At 40.7% G+C, this 23,723-nt stretch overlaps 1 protein-coding gene across 3 annotated transcripts in view; it reads left to right on the forward strand.

The window, feature by feature from the left end:
• Positions 1-5,581: 5,581 nt before the first annotated feature.
• The window catches only part of LOC134538873 (farnesyl pyrophosphate synthase-like), a 30,675-nt gene continuing 12,533 nt past the window's right edge, over positions 5,582-23,723 (forward strand). Inside the window, exons 1-7 of one of the 3 annotated variants that reach the window (XM_063380448.1) lie at positions 5,582-5,686; positions 9,186-9,348; positions 10,255-10,395; positions 14,566-14,772; positions 17,967-18,131; positions 20,218-20,295; positions 22,627-22,761. In XM_063380448.1, coding sequence (XP_063236518.1) covers positions 5,604-5,686; positions 9,186-9,348; positions 10,255-10,395; positions 14,566-14,772; positions 17,967-18,131; positions 20,218-20,295; positions 22,627-22,761 — 972 coding nt within the window. In that variant the 5' untranslated portion in view covers positions 5,582-5,603. Of the gene's footprint in view, positions 5,687-9,185; positions 9,349-10,254; positions 10,396-14,565; positions 14,773-17,966; positions 18,132-20,217; positions 20,296-20,477; positions 20,861-22,626; positions 22,762-23,723 lie in introns of those variants that run through there. The other 2 variants (XM_063380449.1, XR_010076225.1) reach the window with 2 other exon arrangements.

Here is a 23,723-nt window from a genome sequence, read left to right on the forward strand (position 1 = left end):
ATTAATATTTTATGTTTCTGGGCCGTCGCCGTGCCTCTAATGCCTCTTGCGGCTCACACACACACACACACATGCACACGTCACGGTGGCGGGCGGTTCAAACAGAGGGTGATGGTGGGAGGGTGGTGGTGCTAGCGGAACAGGGGACACATCGGGTTCAAGGGAGGGTGCAGCCCTGGTTAACGTCAGTCAATTACTTCTTACATCTTGAAGAGCAATACTACTTCTGTTTATTAAGTATTCACACAGTCAGTTAAGTCAGGAATACCAATTGAAAACATGGCTTTTGTTAAAAATATAGTAAATGCTCTTTGACAACTGTGCACAAAAATTTGTATTTAGAAGAAAAACACAACTGAGATAAACCTCTTGTTCTGTGATGATATGGTAAACCAACTGGGGTATCAAGAGAAATATGCACCTGGGGACAACCTTCTTCCCGCTACTTAATTGTGTTGATGCCTAGCTGTCTGGCTCGCCGGCTGACGGACAGGCGTTGACAGATGCGAGCGTCCCTTATCTTCCGGCACAAACTGGACCTGCACATTCCACTCTCATATATTCAACCCAACTTACGTGATGGAGAATTTGACCTGTCTTGTATGCTGAGTTGTCTTTCATGCTGAAAACTACAGTACAATGATAACAATGACAATAAATTAAGTGAATAACAATATATTTTATTTGTCACACTGCCACAATTTCTGTAGTGAGTGTGATGGGTCTGTGATCTCCACGTATAAAATATAGAAGGAAAAAATCTTTACACATATTAAAACTTCACTGAACGCTAAATGAAATGCATTGGAATATTAAGTATCATACTAATTTTTAAAAACTCTATATTTGAGGAGCTTTATCCTGGTAAATGTAATGTTGAGTCAGCTTATTGTATAGTTAAATGAGTAATGGTATGTACTACAGTTATTGTAGCTAAGATATTAGCGAATACACTAAGCCATCTGAAAGTGATGCAAGTGTATGGGGCCTTGATAGTCTGTTTAGAATCAAAATACATATATGTCGTGAATATTTTTAAGTGACAACAGCTGTGTTGGGAGGTTACATCTCTACGCATTGCTTCTATACACAACTGCAAAATTTATTAACGTTTTATGACATATTGTAATTTAATTGCCTATTTTCAGAAACTCCCTATTGACATAAGACCAGAGAATCTAATTCAATGTATTGGCATTGACCGGGGCTTCACTACATGAGCCTGGTAAACTCTGCACCCTTTCCGACACCCATCCTTTCCGATGTTTGTACCGCCGCAGTACCTGAGTGCGTGAGTGTTTGAACAGTGAGCCACTATCCCTAAGAAGACATCCGGTTGGACATGTCTCGTTCCCCGTTTTAATTATTTTAATTTATTATGTATCTTTCTATGTATCACCAAGGGCATTTGTTTCAGCAGACTGTCTTGAAGCGCCTTAGTTTTATTATAATTTAAGTAAATATAAATCCTGATAAAAGGTGGAACCGAATTAACTATTATATTACTGTACGCTATTAAGTAACGAAGGCGTAACATAATGTACCTTATTTATATTAGTGTCGTGTGTGTTTCTCTCTAAAAAAAACGGATCGAATTAAAATAAGTATAACGGACTCCACGTTTTGTAGCCAATGACTATTGGAGCCAATGACTATAGGAACCAAAAAACTGTTGGAACCAATGACTATAGGAGCCAAAAGACTGTTGGAGCCAAAAGACTGATGGAACCTTTTGGAGCCTATTGGAGCATTTGGAGCAATTGGAGCCAATTGATATTGTAGCCCATGAATATTGGAGCCGATGAATATTGGAGCCGATGAATATTGGTGCCGATGAATATTGGAGCCGATGAATATTGGAACCAATGAATATTGGAACCAATGAATATTGGAGCGAGCGAATTAATGGAGCCAATGAATATTGGAGCCAATGAATATTGGAGTCAATTACAAATGTGGTGCCATTTCGTTGGCGGTGCTGCCTTTTCGTTGTCGGTGCTTCCAAATGAGCTGCCTTTTCGTTGGCGGTGCTGCCTTTTCGTTGTCGGTGCTTCCAAATGTGCTGCCTTTTCGTTGGCGGTGCTGCCTTTCCGTTGTCGGTGCTTCCTTTTTATTGATTGCGCGTAGAACAAAATGTAGTGATTGAATATTTACTAGTTTAAAACCTCTTGGTGTTACTAAAATATTTTTCAAGGTCACTTGGTTCTTTAGTATGTATAAAAAATGTCACGGTGGATTAATTGTATATAATTAGCTAACGACGAAGGTCATGCGGTCCTGAAATGACTAGTCTATACGTCTGATAATGACTTGACTCGGTCTCATGGACTGAAGACAATTGTTCTATATGTGTGGCTTTGTACATGAACGGCTTATAGGTTATTCAGATTATTGAAAATTAGACTTTCATAATAGGCTAATCGGCACTGTATTTAATTCTTTGGTCAGGTATATTGACTTGAGTTGATTTTTGCAGAGTGAATGATTAATAAACTCCGCGAAAGGTAATGGAAAACAGAATCTAAAATTTATTTAATAATTAGTTACAACTGTCACTGGTCAATAATTGAACCATGGACAGGAATCCATCGATTCAATTTGTAAATTAATAATTGATTTTTTCGGAGACTTTTGGAATTTTTCCCGCATTCCTAACTAAATAATTACATGATTTCAAGATGGCAGACAAAATTCAAGATGGCGGGCACCTCAGTAAAAAAAATGATTACTGCACTGTAGCAGGTTAGAATAAAACTAGCATGATGATAAGACAAGTACACACAAGATGGTGTCCTCCAGCAGACGAAAAATGATGGTGGCAATGACCACTAGCATGTGGTAGCTCCTGGTAGCATGTACTGAACATAAAATGACTGATCCATGATGGACGTCAAAGTCAAAGATCAAGTTCAAGGTCAAATTTCAAGGTCTAGGTCAAAGTTAAAGATCAAAGTCAAAGTTCAAGATCAAGTTCAATGTTCAAGGTCAAGGTCAAATTTCAAGGTCATTGTCAAAGGACAAAGTTCAAGGTCAAGGTCAAATTTTAAGGTCAAAGTTCAAGGTCCAGGTCAAAGTTCAAGGTAAAAGTTAAAGGTCAATGACAAATTTCAATGCCAAAAGACAAGGTTAAAGGTATGGTGACCAGAAAATTATACTAACATGGTATCATCACACTCTAGCAGACGAAAACAAGATGGTGGTCTCCAGTGGACGAAGGCAAGATGGTGGACATGACATCATACCAGCTGACAATATATACCTTGATATTGGTGGTAGGTCAGTCTGTAGGTGGCTTCTGTGGAGGAAGAATATGATGTTTTTTTTTTGCCCTCACCGGTTTCGAACCAAGGACGGAAATCGATTTAATCAATAAGAATTCTATTAAGTTAATTTTTTGATGAATTTTGGAATTTTTCCCGATTTTCTAACATAAAAATTATGGATTTCCAAGATGGCGACTAAATTTCAAGATGGCGACCATAACGAAACATGCAACATTAATAGGATCCAATATGACGGTCGTAACGTAAAGTGCAAGGATGGCATAGTACTCAAACAATATGGCGGGTGTAACGAAATATGCAACATTTATATAATCCAATATGGCGACCGTAACGATAAGTGTAACAGTGGTTTTTAAGATTTTTATTATTTAATTTGATTATTTATTATTTTTATTGATTTTTAAAAAATTTCCCGATTTTCTAACATAAAAATTTCAGATTTTCAAGATGGCAGGCGTAACAGAAATTGCAACGGTGACGTCATAATCCTAGATGACGTCATAGGCTTATCGGAGGCTGTAGACATGGATGCTTAAGCCGTTTTTAGGAATTTCGTGGTTTTTAAGGCAAAACGACTTTTGTGGTTTTTCGAAATCCTAATTTTCCCTCGAAACGGGAATTTTTCCCTCGAAAACGGGAAAATTTTCCTCAAAACGGGAATTTTTGAGTCATTTTGAGGAATTTTGAGGAATTATTGAGTCCAAGATGGCCGCCGTGACGTCACAAATCCAAGATGGCGGACCGACAATCACAATCCACATCCTGCATCCTGTGCCAGAAAATACTATTACACGCTACTAATTGGAATATTTATTTGGTTTTAAGATTTCGGAAAATGTGATAATAATTTGTGTCTGCTTATTTTTTGTTATTATACGAGTATATTAATAAGTATTTACGAATCATGAATATATTTTCTTACTGGAAAGCCATTTTTTTTTGTGGCTTGGAATGGATCGATTAGCATTACCTGACCAAGTATTTATATATTAAAGTTAAATAGGTAGCCTCGATTCTGAATTGTGTACGGATTCAAAGTTACGAGCTGTAATATTGCTATTTTTAAGTTCAATTGTGGCCATGTATGTGGTTTTTCAAGTAGGTACATAACCAATTTCACCATGAATAAAAATTTTGCGTTGAATAATAAATTGACAACTATTACAAACAAAAATACATTCTAAAATTCATGTGATACCTACAAATACAAAAGATTCAGCTTAAATAACATGGCTGTTTTTCGCTAATTTTTATTGGCTGGAATTAACAACTACTAATTCAATCATAAACTGAATATTACAAAATCATGTGTTCGTCGGCATACAGATTAAGTTGAAAATTCTTAAATTTTTCAATCGTAAAACCCTTTTTAACTGCTTTCTGCACATGTGCATAAGTGTGCTCGTGACTATGTTTTGCAATTAAAACTGAAACAACAGAGTCTAATAGAATACTTTACTACAGAAAACAACATAAACGAACATAATACAATGAAAAACATTAGAAAACAACTAACCCAAAAAAGTGCCTTGCATTATAAAACCACAAAAAAAAGACTTGAAAACATTTGAATATAGCATAAATTAATAGAGGATGCCTTATAACAGAAACCATTAAAAAAACGACGAAAATACTAGAAAACTTTTTTTTACAATAAAAACACAAAATTTAAAAGTAACAATGGAAAACACTAAAACTCAAAGAAACTAACATACTGTTTCACAACAGAAAATAACAAAATCCAACAGATTCTGTCCAAAATTATTTCACAACAGAATCCAATCAAAGTCAAAACCAATTATTTCAGTGTGCTTTGACAACAGATACAACATAATAACTATTTTTTTCTTTCTTTTTTTTATCGTTTTTGAGACAATTCCTCCCAACAGAAACCACTATGATACACAATAAAGCCATTGTGTTTACAACAGAAACAAACAGAATCAATTTAAATACACTTAAATCATATCTGTTACACAACATGAACCACTGAGATTACTGTTGGGTATTGTTGGTTCTGTTGTAAATTTTCGGTAGGGTAGTAATGTAGGTTACCCATGGTAAACACAGCTTTAGAAATGTAAGTAGTATCAGTAATATTGTTAGAGATGGTATTAATAATGAAAAGTGGTCAAAGCCGCTATGTCAGGTGTGACAGCAGTCCAGACAGACACAACGGCGGAACTTGTTCGTTCGTTATCTTCTCAACTCAAACAGGTAATTCCTGTTATGCGTAGTTGAAAAGATTTCTGAGAGAAGGTTAATGTTATTCAGTTGCAGTTGGCTGCCATGTTGAAGTTTGCGAGTTATTCGAGAGGCATGGCTGTTCATTGCACACAAGCACTTTGCAGAACAAAGTTTAGCTGTGCCAGTTTCGCGGGAAGACGCAGGCTAGGGAGCAGGTAAGAATTATGAAGCTTAGTTTGTAATATACAGGAATGTCAAAGAAGAATATCCCAGTTTCAATTGTATATTATAACAGTTTAATTTAGACTATTTATAACAAAAAAAAAATCATACATAAAATTGCAGGAAAACTAACCTTGTTTATCTTACAAATGTTCAATATGTGCACCTTCAGTTATACGACACACATCCCCCATAAACGAAAATTATGGGTACCTACTATCCTTCGCACTTAGATGAAAAGTTGACTCATCGCTGAACACCACACCAACAATAAAGTCATCTTCTCGTTTAAAAACATGAAGTACAAAGTTACAACATACCTCATAGTCATCTGGTTTTAAAGTACGTAGCAACAGTAACTGGTATGGACACATGTGTAAATGTGTTCTTAAAACCTTCCACACGGCCATCTTTGGCAACTGAAGTTCAATACATGCTTTTCCGAGCAGATTTCTTAGGACTATGCAGATAAGATGCTTCTCACACCTGTCGACATCCTGTACAGAAACTTTTGGCTGTCTCGTGCCTTTTTCCTTTCCTTTACAGAAACATCCAGTCGTTTCGAATTTTCTATATCATCGGTGGATGTTTTTTGCCACATGAGAGATCACAATTAAACTTCAAACGAAACGAACGTTGGAATGAAATTACAGATTCACTCTTAGCAGATTGCATTAAAAAAAATCTTTAAGTTCAGGAGTTACCTTTTTACGTAGGACTCACTGCAAGAGAGAAAATAAAAAATCAGGCACTTATCTAAAACTGTTTGAGTTACTATTTAATTGTGACCTGGAACTAAAACTCTGCAATGCTTACAGTTCATGATATTCAAATTTATAACTGGTACATTCTTTTATGAACGTATTGTATGCTTATTATGGCTTGCGATTAATAATATGCATTACAAACTTTTAATCCATGTCTTGCAGTTAGGAAAGAACCTTTCTTGTTTTATTTTTGACAATATTTATGTCTTTATTTAATTTTTTTTTACAAACATGCACAGTGCATAGTCTGGTCACAGAAATAATCTTTATATAATTAGTTAGTAGGGAATGTGGAGTCTCGTACAGAATTCAGGTTGTGGATGTGGTTAATGACTAACCGCCATCTTGGATTGTGACATCACAGCAGCTATATGATATGACCTTGACTGTGACCATGACCTCAGATGCTATTATGGAAGTCATCAATCTTAGCCACATTGACCATGGCCCCGGCCGCCATTTTGGAATCCCGCATCTTGGTTTCTAGAACTTTCCGCAATTTATATTCCAAATTTTGAATTAAAAAGTCACACAATTTTTTAAATCAATAATTATTATCCCAAATTTTCTAAAAGAATTAAAAAATATATATGTAATTATGTATTCCAATTTTTACTAGATTATGGCCTGCAGTTTGATTTCCGGTGAATGCATGTGTGAAAAAAATTAATATATCATCTCTCATTGATGTCCTCGATAAGACTAACTCCTACTACTAATACAAGGCTTACATTGACGTCGTCTGGCCGACGACCACCCCAGAGCCCGACCTGCACCCGCCAGTATACGCTCCCGCTAACGGAACACACCCCTGGCCATGGCCCACCCGAGTCAGGCGAGCCGAACAGCAATTAAAGGCAAAACCGCGGAAACCTGAGTAGACAAGAGAAGAACCGTACCCATTCCTCCTGAAACATTAAATTAGGATTTTAGCGACAATAAAATCTCTTCCAGACACACCCGTTTGGAGTCTAGCGTAATGAGGTCACGCCTGGCGCGAGAGAGGCCGAGCTTCCCTCGGACGCCATGCCAGTTCGGCAGTTCAGCGCAGCTCACGGACCGGGGCGGACCTACGTCCCACGGAGAGGCAACATCCTTTGTCTACATTGAAAGTAACGTCCGGTAAATATAGTCACTAATTAACCAAACCCCTTTTATTACTTAACCTCTCCGTGAGTACCCGGTCCCTTTTTTCGGTCCAGGACCTAATCCGGCCGCATCAACTTAAGGACACCCCGCACCACACTTGGTCAGCGGGGCTGCTCTTCAGCATACGGCACGGGCCGTCTCCCGCAACGTACAGAACTTTATTTAAGGTCACGCGCACGGCGCTGACCACAAACCCGCAAGGGAACTTGGACAAACTTAATTGCGGTGCGTGTTTCACCACAGTGGGCACAACACCCGCGCCGAGACATTTGCATAGGATTGGCCGTCTCCAATCGCCCGCCCCCTTAATTCAGTGTATTTTTGTATCCCGTATTTTGTACTGCCAACTTACGTTACCCGAGTAACGAGTGCCACGTAACTTGTGCGCGCCCCCTTAATCCAGTGTATTTTTGTATCCCGTGTTTTGTATTGCTAACTTACGTTACCCGAGTAACGAGTGCCACGTAACTTGTGCACACCCCCTTAATTCAGTGTATTTTTGTATCCCGTATTTTGTATTGCTAACTTACGTTACCCGAGTAACGAGTGCCACGTAACCTGTACGCGCCCCCTTAATTCAGTGTATTTTGTGTCCCGCCTTTGTGTTACGAAATTACGTTACCTGCGTACCCAGTGAGACGTCTGAGACATAACAGCATCCGAGGCCACGTAACGCGGAACACAAACAATACGGCGCCACGGAATAACAAGTAAAATCCCCCCGGGGACCTCTGTAGAGTGTTGTATTGTGTACGACTCGCTCCTCTGAATAAAAGGTACGACACCACCACCTCAACTCCACGTCTCTTATTTAAAATCATCTCACGCAACACCGCCGCCGGCCCTAGTGGGCCACGCAGGGGCACATACATCCACGACCCCAAATTCACGACTAGAAACGAGCTAGTCTGGCGCCCACCCGGACAACACAGATCAAGAACCGCCTTTTCCCACTAGGAGCCACACCGGGACTCGAGCCCGAGACCCCGGACGACGGCAACATTATGCAAGTCAGTATGACATCTAGGCAGCTCCAAAATCCGCCATCTTGTTTTCGTCTGCTAGAGTGTGTTGCTGCCATATTAATTTTATTTATACCTGATGCTAGACTGCAGTAGTGTCAATCACCAGTCAAATTTTGTCTCGCTCACCTATTTGGCCATCATGTCGAACTATCAACAAAAAAATGGCAAGTAATTACAGAAAACATTAAATACTGTTCCTATTTTGTATTTGTATATTTATTCTCATTATAACTGTTAGTCTAATTCTTAGTCGATGTGAAAAAGTAATTTTATCTCAAAAATACTTATTAAGATTAATCATTCTCAATACTGCACAAGAAGGCCGGTTTTCCCCTGAGAATCCACTAGGCCTGTGTACCCATAGGCAAGTCAATATAGGGTAAGGAAATACGCCAGCAGGACTGTCCCTAATGGTTACACAACTACTAATAAAGGCACGCTATGTTTTCAAAAAAGAAAATTTTGCTAAACTACAAACCTTTTGCTTATGACGATGTAATAATATAATACAGGGTAGGTAAATTATATGTGCATGTTGGTCTATGTTTCAGAGCTGCTAACCTTGATAATATTGACAATTATGTTGAGTTGGCAAATGGATCTGTATTCTACAAACAAGAATCAAACAACTTGAAATGCACTTTCAGATACATCGTTTCTGACCTTGCGAAGTTGTATGCAGACATTCCTGATGCTGCTGGATCACTGGAGCAGGTAACCATTGTAGCATGTAACCACTGGAATAGGTAACCACTACAGCAGAAAACCACTGCAGCAGGTAACCACAGAATCAGGTAACCAAAGAAGCAGGTAACCACAGAAGCAGTAGGTAATCACTACAACAGGTAACCACTAAATCAGGTAACCAATGGAGCAGGTAACCACTGCAAAAGGTAACCACTGTAGCAGGTAATCATTGGAGCAGATATTTACTACAACAGGTCACCACTGCAGCAGGTAACCAATAGAGCAGGTAACCACTGGCGCAGGTAACAACTGCACATAAAAAGTACATACAAAAGAAAATACGCTGTTGACAAGTATATAGACAGTTTGACTGAGTTTAATGACAGGGTAAACAATTTGTTGAGTGGTGTGAGCAAGAAAATGGTCACTTCCATAAAATATTGTCATCAAAAAATGTTTACACAATGCTAACACTGCCGTCTCCTGATGTATGTGAAGCCAGTTGTTTACCTCACCATCGCTGTATTGTTCCTCACAAAACATTGCATAAATAGTGCTTGACCACCTATTATGGTGTTCAGTAAATATGAAATAGAATCGTCATCGTTAAATACATAACTTCCATAAAATACAGTCATTTTAAACTGTTTACACAATGCAAACACTGTGGCCTTCTGACATATGTGAAACCAGTTATTTACCTTGCAACCGCCATATTGTTCCACCCAAAACAATTCTGAATTAATTCTTCAACATGTCTCATTAGCTGTTTACACAGTGCTAACATCATTTCTGAAGTGAAAAAATAGACTTCCCCCATTTATCATGTGATCATGCAGATGATTGTCCTGTTGCTGTAAAATTAAAATGAACCATTACTTACTCATATTATCATATATTATTGTTCTATAAAAGTGTTGATGCTCTCTCTAGGTGCTTGTTTACAATGTCCCCGGAGGAAAGCTGTACCGTGCACTAACATTTCTGCATGCGTACACACAGCTGCTCCACAGATGCAGTATTCCTGAAGATTCTCCAAAACAGAAGTATATTATGGGCATCTGCATAGAACTGGTAAGTGCGCCGGTGCGATAAAAACTAATTGACAAAATGCGAATAGTTTCACCCTTTTTTATACATGGTTGTCTTGTATTCTTAAAATACTGACATAAAAAATACACGCTTTCTCGTTTAGCTACATGCGAAAATATAGTTATTACTAAACTAACATATAAACAAGATCCACGTTAGCTCAGTTCCGGTCCGCCATGGCGCCGTTGTTGTACCGAAGCACTGAGCTTAAAACACTGTTTTCCAGTAGTTCGTGGTGCGCTGTTTGAAACGCATGACTACGTTCTTCGGTAATTCCATGCCAGGAAGGAATGGGTGATGGTCAAGGATGGGAGTTTAGTCAAACCAGACTTATGGGGCGAAGCCCCGGTCGACGTCAATGTGAATTAATGATTATACAAATTGCCTTATAGTTTTGGATAATCAGTCTAGTTCATCGTACCATAGAATGATCAGTGGTTACCTGGCTGAGTGACAGACACTCGCCTCTACCCAAAGTGATCTGGGTTCGATTCCCAGTGGGTTTTTCACAAGTGGGAAGCTTGGCGGATGTTGCAGTGGTCTGTGGGTAATCCAGTTAACCCTCGCTCATTAACCATAGTATATCAAGGTTTTCCAGAACCTCATCGTGTATGATTGTCATATCCTGCTTTAGAGGATAAGCATAATTAGTGGTCAGCTCTTGGCGAGGACCGCCGAACTTGACACATTACTCGCAGGAGTCATTCCACTCGTGTCATGAATGGTAGCCCTATATGGCATCAGGATGAACCTTTTTGTAGATTCCAATTTTTTTCATGGTCGGTCTCAAACTTGGTAGGTAAGGTGTTTCTCTGGGGTTCTGTTGAACCTCTCCATCATGACATTGGACTGAGGAAGTAGGGCTGTAGTCCTGCTTTTATTTATCCACAGCAACTTACACATCCTGGAATATAGTTGACTAGAAATTACGACCTCTGTCTGAGTGAAGCTCCATTGGTACCCCAAATTAAGTTCTTAAGTAGTGCATCCAAAATGGTGATGAATTCTTGGTAAGGAAGAGTATAAACCTTTGGTCACTCTCTTAAGTTACTGCATTGCCACCAAAATATTTCGGTTACCATTTTAAGTCTTGGGAAATAGTCGAGTAATGTAAAAGCTATCTTCTCAATTGGAGCTCCCATATTGTAAGTCTTAATTTGCCCACGACTCCGGTGTTGTGAATCTTTTCTAGCCGAGCATATTTCGCATTATCTGCACTAAGCATCCTCATTCTAGTGACACTTCAACCAACAGTCGCAGTTTTGTTCACCACTAGGTGACTACCAGAGGTCACACAGTAGATTTATTACAACACCTCTGCAACTAGACACATCAGAAGGAATAATTGCATGGTAACTAGTTTTCCACTTGGACTCTCCCATTCACTCATCCACAGCCTATCATCTTTAAAAGAATCCCTCTGTGAAAAAAAAAACTTTCACAACCATACAGTCACTAAATATTTTCTGCCATGTTGGATGTCCCGAACCCTTCTCTTGCCAGCCTATAACGGGGGCTTGGTGAAGGTAGTTTCGCTGTGTTGCATTCAACCTGGCATTTTCCCATTTATCTTAATTATTAGTTATAGTTATTCACTGAGTGTCTTTGATTCCCTCATTTTTCTCTGTTCTTTTGCAATGTTTGAAGGCTACTTTTTAATGTCTTCAAGCGAGAAAATCGGCATTACTGTGAATTCAGGTTTTCCTGTGTTCTATCCGACAGTAATTCTGCTGTATCTACCAAATCCACATAGGGAGTGGTCCCTCTGGATTCTTGATCTGTATCAGCCACTCATGTGCAGCATGGTCAGTGCATGAAAGGAATTTTATTCCACATAAATATTTGTGGAAATGTTGCAGAGACTTCACTACAGCCAGGAGTTCTCTTCTTGTGACGGAATAGTTACGGTTTGTTCAGGCTTAAACAAAACTATGGTGTGGTATGATATGTCTCGTTAGTTCCCATCTGGGAAAGCACTGCAACAAACCCATCTCTGCTTGCATCTTTGTCGAGGATATAGTCACCTAGTTGATGGAAATAGGCAAGTATAGGGCTCTCGCTCACGCTGAAGGACTCTCTTGGCACTGATGGTCCTCGAGGTGGTCATGTTAAGTGTCGGTGGTGAGAATGGTCTCACGGCAGATGCAGGCAAGCGGTCTGGTGCTAGACGACCTGGTGGACGGACCCAGCTGGCCCTCACTGAAGGACTCTCTTGGCACTGATGGTCCTCGAGGTGGTCATGTTAAGTGTCGGTGGTGAGAATGGTCTCACGGCAGATGCAGGCAAGCGGTCTGGTGCTAGACGACCTGGTGGACGGACCCAGCTGGCCCTCACTGAAGGACTCTCTTGGCACTGATGGTCCTCGAGGTGGTCATGTTAAGTGTCGGTGGTGAGAATGGTCTCACGGCAGATGCAGGCAAGCGGTCTGGTGCTAGATGACCTGGTGGACGGACCCAGCTGGCCCTCACTGAAGGACTCTCTTGGCACTGATGGTCCTCGAGGTGGTCATGTTAAGTGTCGGTGGTGAGAATGGTCTCACGGCAGATGCAGGCAAGCGGTCTGGTGCTAGACGACCTGGTGGACGGACCCAGCTGGCCCTCACTGAAGGACTCTCTTGGCACTGATGGTCCTCGAGGTGGTCATGTTAAGTGTCGGTGGTGAGAATGGTCTCACGGCAGATGCAGGCAAGCGGTCTGGTGCTAGACGACCTGGTGGACGGACCCAGCTGGCCCTCACTGAAGGACTCTCTTGGCACTGATGGTCCTCGAGGTGGTCATGTTAAGTGTCGGTGGTGAGAATGGTCTCACGGCAGATGCAGGCAAGCGGTCTGGTGCTAGACGACCTGGTGGACGGACCCCGCTGGCCCTCACTGAAGGACTCTCTTGGCACTGATGGTCCTCGAGGTGGTCATGTTAAGTGTCGGTGGTGAGAATGGTCTCACGGCAGATGCAGGCAAGCGGTCTGGTGCTAGACGACCTGGTGGACGGACCCCGCTGGCCCTCACTGAAGGACTCTCTTGGCACTGATGGTCCTCGAGGTGGTCATGTTAAGTGTCGGTGGTGAGAATGGTCTCACGGCAGATGCAGGCAAGCGGTCTGGTGCTAGACGACCTGGTGGACGGACCCAGCTGGCCCTCACTGAAGGACTCTCTTGGCACTGATGGTCCTCGAGGTGGTCATGTTAAGTGTCGGTGGTGAGAATGGTCTCACGGCAGATGCAGGCAAGCGGTCTGGTGCTAGACGACCTGGTGGACGGACCCCGCTGGCCCTCACTGAAGGACTCTCTTGGCACTGATGGTCCTCGAGGTGGTCATGTTAAGTGTCGGTGGTGAGAATGGTCTCACGGCAGATGCAGGCAAGCGGTCTGGTGCTAGACGACCTGGTGGACGGACCCCGCTGGCCCTCACTGAAGGACTCTCTTGGCACTGATGGTCCTCGAGGTGGTCATGTTAAGTGTCGGTGGTGAGAATGGTCTCACGGCAGATGCAGGCAAGCGGTCTGGTGCTAGACGACCTGGTGGACGGACCCCGCTGGCCCTCACTGAAGGACTCTCTTGGCACTGATGGTCCTCGAGGTGGTCATGTTAAGTGTCGGTGGTGAGAATGGTCTCACGGCAGATGCAGGCAAGCGGTCTGGTGCTAGACGACCTGGTGGACGGACCCCGCTGGCCCTCACTGAAGGACTCTCTTGGCACTGATGGTCCTCGAGGTGGTCATGTTAAGTGTCGGTGGTGAGAATGGTCTCACGGCAGATGCAGGCAAGCGGTCTGGTGCTAGACGACCTGGTGGACGGACCCCGCTGGCCCTCACTGAAGGACTCTCTTGGCACTGATGGTCCTCGAGGTGGTCATGTTAAGTGTCGGTGGTGAGAATGGTCTCACGGCAGATGCAGGCAAGCGGTCTGGTGCTAGACGACCTGGTGGACGGACCCCGCTGGCCCTCACTGAAGGACTCTCTTGGCACTGATGGTCCTCGAGGTGGTCATGTTAAGTGTCGGTGGTGAGAATGGTCTCACGGCAGATGCAGGCAAGCGGTCTGGTGCTAGACGACCTGGTGGACGGACCCAGCTGGCCCTCACTGAAGGACTCTCTTGGCACTGATGGTCCTCGAGGTGGTCATGTTAAGTGTCGGTGGTGAGAGAGGTCTCATGGCAGCTGCAGGCAAGCGGTCTGGTGCTAGACGACCTGGTGGACGGCAGCGAGCTGCGCAGAGGCAGACCCAGCTGGCCCTCACTGAGGAACTCGGCGAGCAACGTGGCCCTTAATGATGTGTCCATGATTATGTCATCTGTCTTTACTCTCCTGCACCGACACTTCGGCAGCCAGCTGTACTACCTTCGCATACTCCAGCTATTTCATCAGGTTAGACAACTTTATTTTTCGCTTTCAAGTGAGCCAGTTACTGTGCTTTCTGTACATACCTTAACATTCTTGGTGCCTGGCATTATTTCTCAATCGTTTATGATATTTTACTAGAAAAATGTTATTTTTTACAGCTTAATGATACTTTATCACATTCCTTTTATAATTATCAAAGTGAAATGCTAAGACACTTCAACAAAACAATTGAAATGCGTTTGGTTAGCAAAAGGCACCAACTTAATTCTAGTTTTATTGTGAACAGTGAGAAATTTTGAATATGTACTCTCAGTAAAGTAATTGATTACATTTATTAAATAAATTAGTATCTCAATTTAAAGTATTTAGTTATGAAATTTCTTATTCGTTTTCAATGTTTCATATTATTATGCTGTGCTTACTGCCAACACTATTTTTACTTGTTAAGGCTTTTCCAAAACAGAGAAGTTCAAAGTTACAAATAAATATTTTCAGTTGTGTACGTCAGTGGCGCAAAAAAAAAAAAAAAAAAAAAAAGAGGGCTAGTCTTTAATTAAATATTCATGTGTACTGTGGATGACGTTTATTAAGCAAGAGTTTTTTTTTTAATAATCTGAAAAAAATATTAGTAAATCACTTCTTGGGTGGTGGTAAGAACAATATTGTGAAAAACCAAGGTCAATTTCAAATAAAGATAGTTTTAAGAACTCTTAAATAGAGGGGATGAATAGAGTAAGTAGTATGTGGAGATTATGAGAAAGTACAGTTCTTTGTATACTTAATAAATTTAACCATGATCTTAATGCCATCCCCGCTGCCTATCTTAGAATTAGTGAATTTAAGCTGTGGAAATTTAGAATGTTACCTCGAGGGCGGGGTTCTTTGCCTCGTGGCTGCAGGCAGGGACGCGTCGACAAAGGACTCCCCAGGCTGTTTAGGCCACCCAGGACGTGGTAACAATTAAAAGAACATGTGAATATAACTGGATTTATTTGCACGTCACATGGTACAGGGCGCCATCACGTAACTGGCCGTATCATCGTCTACCTTCTAATCTCCGCACACACAGCCCTCAAATGGCGGCACTGTTTCACGGCTTGTGGAATTCTCCGGAGATACCCCACCGAGAGTTGCAGGCTATCCTGAGACTAGCGGTAGTGGAGACGAAGGCGCGTGACGCGTCTGGAGGCTGCGAGTAAGGATGCGCTGGACGGCGAAACAAATGAATGACTCTAACTAACTAACTAATTATAAATTAACCTAGGTGAAAACTGGAGTTAAAAATATACGCGGCGGCTATCTCCGCACCTATCAAGGCCCTGGCATTGGTAGGAAATACACGTGGCTGATAACTGAAGCTAAGACTATAATTAATACCGTAGAATAAGTCTAACATGGAAGTGTTCCGCAGATCGGAAGGAATCTGATACGGAGATACAGTTCAGGTTAGATTAATATAATTACCAAGAGTCCGTCCTCGTAGTGGCGTGGAGGCCACGAATGCTGGGGTCGGGCGAGGCGGTACCGGGGCACGGAAATCTCACTCGCGATGGCGGCATGTCCTAGGAACTGATTCGTTATTAAATGTCACTGTACGCGTTTGGCTAAACGCCGCCCTGCGTGGGCAAAGTTCTATCTCCTGATGGAGGTATTACGGCGTGAAGCGCGGGCACATCGGCATGCTGCCCATAACGATAATAATTACGTATTAAAGGAAACGGCTCATGACTGAGCCACACACAATTAGTAAAGGACCGCGTGACACTTCGTACGGTCGATTTAGGGCCGGCCGTGGAGTGGTTGAAAACGGATTGAAAGATTTACCTATGGAAGCTACGTGTTGGTTTTGGCGCGAAGATTGAAGGATCCACGTGCGCGGAGCTGCCGGCCCTGATGAGTGCTGGATGGCGGCTGGCGACTCTCCCTGGCAACCCGGCCAGGGAGGGCTGTATTTTACGCGGAAAGTTACGGAGTGCGGGAAGATGGTGATGGCCAGTTTTGTGACACAAAAACTTCTAAATCAACATGTATTAATTATTTATGAATATTGCAAACATAATAAGTTTTAGTTATTTATCTTAATGGTAATTGCATGTGCACTATGTTCCGATTGCGCATCGCCACACCCGGCCGGGCGAGTCGCACAATACAGCCGGCCGTGACTAGCATCACGCTGTTCGGTGCACTGCCCTAACTCACTCTTCCTTGCACGCGCGGGCGTGTTCGTTACCTTCGTCCTAATCAGGTGTTGAAGACACATAACAGCCTGTGCTCTCAGAGGGAGCACCGACCTGCGGCGTCAATCTTCGACAAAAAATTAAAATATAGAACATGATTTCTCTTACATATGTATGTTACCCTCTATTGTGTAATGTAAAGTGCATGGTAAAGCTGTTTCAGTATCACTTAATTGTTTTGAACACACAAGTGAATTCGTTGAAATAATAATTACTGCATCGTTGCCTTAGTTGACTTAGGTATTTGGTTATATCATTGTCAATACCTACCAATAAGGAAGAATGCAAAATGTTTTCTTCAGTTCATATGACATTATTGGAAGGTCATGTCGACCAGTGCGACTCGTGTGTCCTCCAATCTCACACCAACTCTGCCTTCACATGCCTGGGTACTTACTTCGAAAACTGTGAGATTCAGAGTGTTGCCAAAATAACATTTTATTTATTTGTACAAGCGTGTAAGTGAAACTAATAAGAGTGTAATTTTATTTCGGAATAATAAATTGTAGCATTTTTATTTGATTTAAGATCTCCAAAATAGTATTTATGTAAAACCTAAAATTATTTAATGGCTAGACTCTTTTAATATGACCAAATTTTGGTTTATACATATACTTATTTTAACTTACAAATTAATTACAAGAGGCTATATCACAGGAGGCTAATTTGGTCCACGAAATTTGAAGAGTATATCTTATTCATAGGAGATTTTCTTTATGTTGTAACTGTGAGGGAGAAACAATTTTGACTTATATAAAAAAAAAATCTGGTTTTATGTTATTGGGAAAAACATTTTGGAAGAAATTTTTAATTTAAACCAAATAATTTGCATCATAATGAACCACAGCTTTATATATCTGATAAAACAATTTTTATTAATGTAGGCAAGCTGCCACATACCATCTAAATTGACTAGTAAAACGATTTTTCAAACGATTGTGTTTATTCGTTCGATCTTCTAGAGGCAGTGTTTTTATCCAGGTTTTGCACACAACATTTCTTGGGCAAGTTTTGGATCTAAAATCTCACAATTCTGATGGAAAACCTCAGCTGGAGTTGTTCACCATGAACCGATATCGCAGCATGGCTAAATACAAGACTGGGTTCTACACCTTTTACTTCCCTGTCTCCATCGCTATAATCATGGTAAGTTAAGAATAAATTATGTGGAAATCAAATTTCATTAATTTTAAAAGAAAATGTAAGTTCTTTTAGCCTCACGTGCTTCATCGGGCTCTGGCCCCAGTATACCACAGGCCATGTACACAGTAGCGCTATGTACAATGCTCAATAAATCTATCTTACCAGAAATCGCAGTGTAATGTTTCCATAACTAATTTGCCAGTCAATGACTTAGTGTTTCAGGTGGCTACAAAAGCTGGAGGCATCTATGTCAATTAATTATAGTTCCCTGTTCTCTGCCAGTCATGTGACGATGTCCCGACCCGAGAAGTATACCGTTCTACCTGTGAACCGGCCCGCAGGTTTTTTTTTTAACTTAAGTTATTTGGTGACCTCGACCAACACCCACCACTCGTAACCAAACGGCAGAGAACGACAGGACGACAAACTAAATTCATACCTTATTGCACACAATAAATTACTTTCCAGTTAAACATTATCCGCGCAAATGGACGCCAACCACTGCCAAACCACTACAATCATTTGTTTCCTTTTTCTTGACAGCCATTATTCTGCCATATCTGCAGAAATAATTCATCTAATTACCGTTTTCTTTTTATATTTACCACAGTACCTGCCGATCAACACACATTGAATTCACTTATGGTGGTATTCCAAGACATTCGGGAAGGTAGCGAATAAGCACTACCTTGTTGGGATACAACTATAACCTAACTCCCAGACTGTATTCCAAAACATGCCCAAACCCAACTCCTGTTAGGTAACGAAAAAGCATTCGTTTTGATAAACTGTGCCCTGCACGAGACTAGAAACTGATTTTAATGTATTCTAGCGGACGTTTGGCAACCATCGATACATTTGCTATACCAAAAATTCTTAAGATGGCAGCACTTTAGCGGAATTAAATTGTATAAATTTAATTTTCTGAATTACTTTTAAAGTTGCGATTATTTGTTTGTATGACAATTCAAATGTACAAAATGTAATCCATGATAGTTTCGCTATTATAGAGTTTCATTTGGCACACCATCACGCTTGTTACGTCCCCCCGATGATCACAAAAATTACTGTATACTAATTAATAGCTCCATCTGGATGAAATCAACGAAAAAGTGAGCTATGCGCATGCACGTAATTCGGGCAATATGACGGCAATGGATAGGACACAAAATCCGTTGCCTAAAAATAAGGGACCGGGCGTGTCGCATCGTGCACTAGGAATATGGTCAGGGTACAGGTGTAGCATATTCAACACCTAAAACTTTATTTTTGTGTCTTGAAATACTGGCCTTACATACTGAAATAGATACATCCATTACCATTCTCTCACCAGACAATCGGGCCGTGGTCCACCTTAAAACCTAAGTTACCTTGATAGCAGTTATATCTTACCTAACCCGGCTCATCACTCTTGGCACAGAATCACGGCAGCAACACACACATGTCCGCCAGGAAATTACGTAGGCAAAAAGCACTAACCCCTCCCTGGGTGTCTAATTTATTACCTCTAAAAGTCACATTGACAAAGCGCGACTTGAAAACTTGTCAGCAAAACTGCACAAAGGAAACAGTTTCGAAACGAATCCAAACTAGCTTCCCGTTTTTTCCTCTCCAGCGCCCTGCTAGTCTAGCAGGTCTGGTAGTCGGTTGTACATTATATGCGCGCTATTTGGCTCACGCGCATGCGCAGAACTACCAACTCAGCTCCAACAAACCACGGCGGCCAATGCTCTCAGACCTCCCGGGAAGAGGTGACACAATGGCCACCAACGGCTGGCCACGCCGCAAGCAGACATAATGCTATCCATCCCAGATAATCTAGCAACGTGCACATTCCTACAATTGCAGCAGAAACCTTTTTAAAACTTTGAGAATGTTCGCGAACAGTGCGCCAAAACTGTGCGAGGTAACGAAACAACTCAACATCAAATGACAATAAACTTTCATAATTTTTACTTTGTGCAATATAATTTTATGTTTTTCTGTGGGTTTATTTATAGCTGGTCTGTTATATTTTTGTCGAATTAGCAAAGCCTGTGGTTTTATTTATATGGCTAAAAATTTTAAATTTAAATTTGTTATTTTGTAGGCTGGCTGCAATGATGTGGACGAAATGACACAGCTTGAAGATATTTTGTTTGAGATGGGAATATTCTACCAAATTCAGGTAATTGAAAACTAAAACAAGCTTAATCTAGTAAAAAATATTATTTCTAAAGAACACCGACTCGTCCTGCTTCTAAACAAATTAAATTTAAATTAAATGTTCCGAGCATAGAATTGCCTCACTAGAAAAAAAAATCACTCGCAACACATGTTAGGGTGCGTTCACAGAGAAAGCTGGTAGCAAGTTACTTGTTCCTAGCGCTTGCTCTCAGCGCTTTCAAGGGCTTGTGGTTAGTGTTGGGTGTTCACAATAAAAGCTTAGTAAGCTTTCAAATCTCATTGCGATAAATCTTCCTCTAGTGATAAAGAATATTGTTTTTACTAGAAAATGTAGATTTAAAAGTCTGAAGACATGTAATTAAACGCGGTATAGGAAGATTTGGTGAATACCACCATCTGTTTCCTCAGCTAAAACTGGACAAGGTGAGATTTTTATCTTGTGTGAGGATGGAGTTGAGGACGTTCAATTATATCCTCAAGAAAATTGAAACTAATTTGGACAAATGCTGGGGAAACTGGCATAATCAACCAATTCATCCCGAAGAACGGTTAGTTATTTGTTTGAGGTAAGTCTTGGTTGATAATAATTATTTTTAGGAACCATTTACTATATAATAATTTTAATAGTTTTTACTATGCACTATAAGATAAAACTACTATTTATATGTGGTTTGTATTATATTACATTACCACAGTTACAATAAATTCTTTCAAATAATAATTTGTAGGTTAATATAAACACATTAAAATGTTTGCATTTTATCTTTGAGGAAATGTCTATTATGGATCTTGAATTGTTAAGAAAATCTGCACTTATATCCTCAGATCAATTGAATTAATTAAAGTACCACAAAACACAACATAGTTGGAGTTTCAATTGTTTATTAATATAAGAACGTAACAATGAGTAAATTAAAGGAAACACAAACAGTTGTGAATTTAAATATAATATGCATGTTGTTGGAAATATTTACTGTTTCCTACACGCATAAAAACTCCTTTACTAGTTATTTTTATTTGAGATTTAATAATTGGTCAAGTCCGTGAAAATCCTCATTTGCAGAAATTGGTGTTGCCTCATATTCATCCATGGATGAGCTCTGGTTAAAAGTGCCACAAGGTGAAAATTGAGTGCTGTTTCTAGGTGTAGATCCAACACTGTATGACATGGAGTATGCAAATTGCTGAACAACTTCCTGAATCCTTGCACGAAATGGAAAAATCTGTTCCGGACGAATTTTTCTGACATGTGGTAAAAGCGTCTTGAAGAATAATGAATGCTTGTCTTCGGGTTCCTTTTCTTCTTTATTATTCCTCTTTTGTGTTAAAATTTCTAGTTTTTTTCTCTCGATTTCCAGCATTGACGACATATACTAGTCATCAGTTCTTCTACGTTTGATTCGATCCATTGTATGTTTTCTAATGTTTTGTGTTTGTGGAATTCCGCAAACACGATCAGCTATTGTGGATATATAGTCATTATCCAAGGAATTATCTTGCTGGGGCTGAACTACTACCACATCTTCAGACCCAATAACTTCTTCCTTGTCGCCTATATCTGGAGAGTTCCTCTGCTTTTCAATATCTTCAAAAGTATCTAGGCTTTTGAGTGTGGAACAGTTACCTGAACTTTGTTGAGGTCTAACAATTTTTTTAAAAAAAACAAAGTGCTTTGAAATACTGCCACTTACACGTAACTATTTAATCTCCTCTAGCTCCAAATTTGGGACGAGTCATCTTTGACAGCTCAGTGTAATATTGATCTCGTAAATATTTCCACGTCTTCTTCAGCACATGTTCTGAAATAATAAATTTGCTTACCTTCAATGTTCATTTCCAAAGCTATCTCCTTCCAACACTTCTATACGTAAACTCTATTCGCATTTTGTTTGAGACGTTTGTCCCAAATAGGTCCTCTTCTAAACACTTGTGAAATAATTTCATCGACATCCATGTTGACTGTACAAGTAGTTGTCAGCGACTGAATGCTACCGGCGCCGAAAAACAAGTATCAACAGGTTCTTGCTTGCCGTTCAGCGCTTGTAGCAGGCGCTTGCAAGTCGGAACAAGCTTTCTCTCTGAACACACACACTTGATACCATTAAAACTTTTTCTCGCGCCGGTCAGCGCTTGTCGGCGCTTGTTAGCAAGCGCTTGCAACCAGCTTTCTTTGTGAACGCACCCTTACATAGGTAGTTAGAGAATTATCCATAAAAACATGTTATTGTATTTGAAAGCAAATTTTTTTAACAATAAATGGGTACACAGATTCTACTAGGTGGATACTAGCACTACTATAACTTGACGATAAGGTTTACATCTCACTTTCCAGAATGATTACTGGGACTGCTACCAGGATTCAGGGTTGACCGGAAAGAGTGGTAATGATGTGAAGGAAGGCAAGTGTACGTGGCTGTCAGTGGTTGCTTTACAGTCAGCTTCAGCCAAACAAAAAGCAGCGTTTCAGGTGAGTCAAACACATGAAAATATTGTCACTGCACAGTGAATATTAGGTATGTATTTAACAATGGGTGTCAAATCAAAAATCCTAGACGATCAGTATGCACTATAATGCTCGTTTGTTACACGTCATAATGACCGAAATTAAGCTTGGATTACTGTTGTCGAACGAGAAAGGCACGTCGCAGTTTTGTTGTAGTCGAGGAACATGCTCGTGAGTCATTGGCGCTTTCAACATGTTCGTCCACCTTTTGGCGATTAAGGCCACACACAGGCTGTGTGCTCGCGAGTCTAAGGTTTCTTAGTTGAGCTAAAACTTCACTTCCAGGTACCAGGCCATGCCAGATAGTTTTTAAGAATTTAATTGCACTGGTCGTGGGTGGCACTTAATACATAAATAAGACTTTGTTACTTATTTTATGTTCTCTTAAGATTACATTCTTGGTAGATCTCTCATTAAAATTGTGAACATTTTATCCCAAATTCTAAACGAGTACAGCAATAACAGTTATACAACTTTGTTAAAATCTAAGGGAGGGGGGAAGAAATTAAAAAAAAAAAAAAAAAAAAAACAGTTTTTGAAGAGAATTAAAGAGATTGAAAAGAAAAAGAGTCAAGTAGAAGGACTGGTGAAACTGTTTGAGGTGGTTTAACGAGCAGGGGGCTGGGAAAATCTGGGTGAAATAGTGCACAGAGGGAGGAGAGATCGTGAGTAGTGTTGGGCTGATTCCTAAAATATACCATTTCGATTCCAATTTTTATTTTAAAATTAAAGGGTCATTCTTTTAATACGATTCCAATTCCCATTTTTTTCTAATTACGTTCAACAGTATTGTAGTAACCTTGGGATTACAATGTACAAAACTGCCACCAGTCTTTGTTTGGCCGTGTGTCACCAGCCTCCATCCCGGAACTGTGTGTCCGGACGTGCGTTGCCAACCTGGCAGCACACAATATACCACACTCCTC

Source organism: Bacillus rossius, chromosome 14 (genome assembly GCF_032445375.1).
Source record: "Bacillus rossius redtenbacheri isolate Brsri chromosome 14, Brsri_v3, whole genome shotgun sequence".
NCBI lineage: Eukaryota > Metazoa > Arthropoda > Insecta > Phasmatodea > Bacillidae > Bacillus > Bacillus rossius.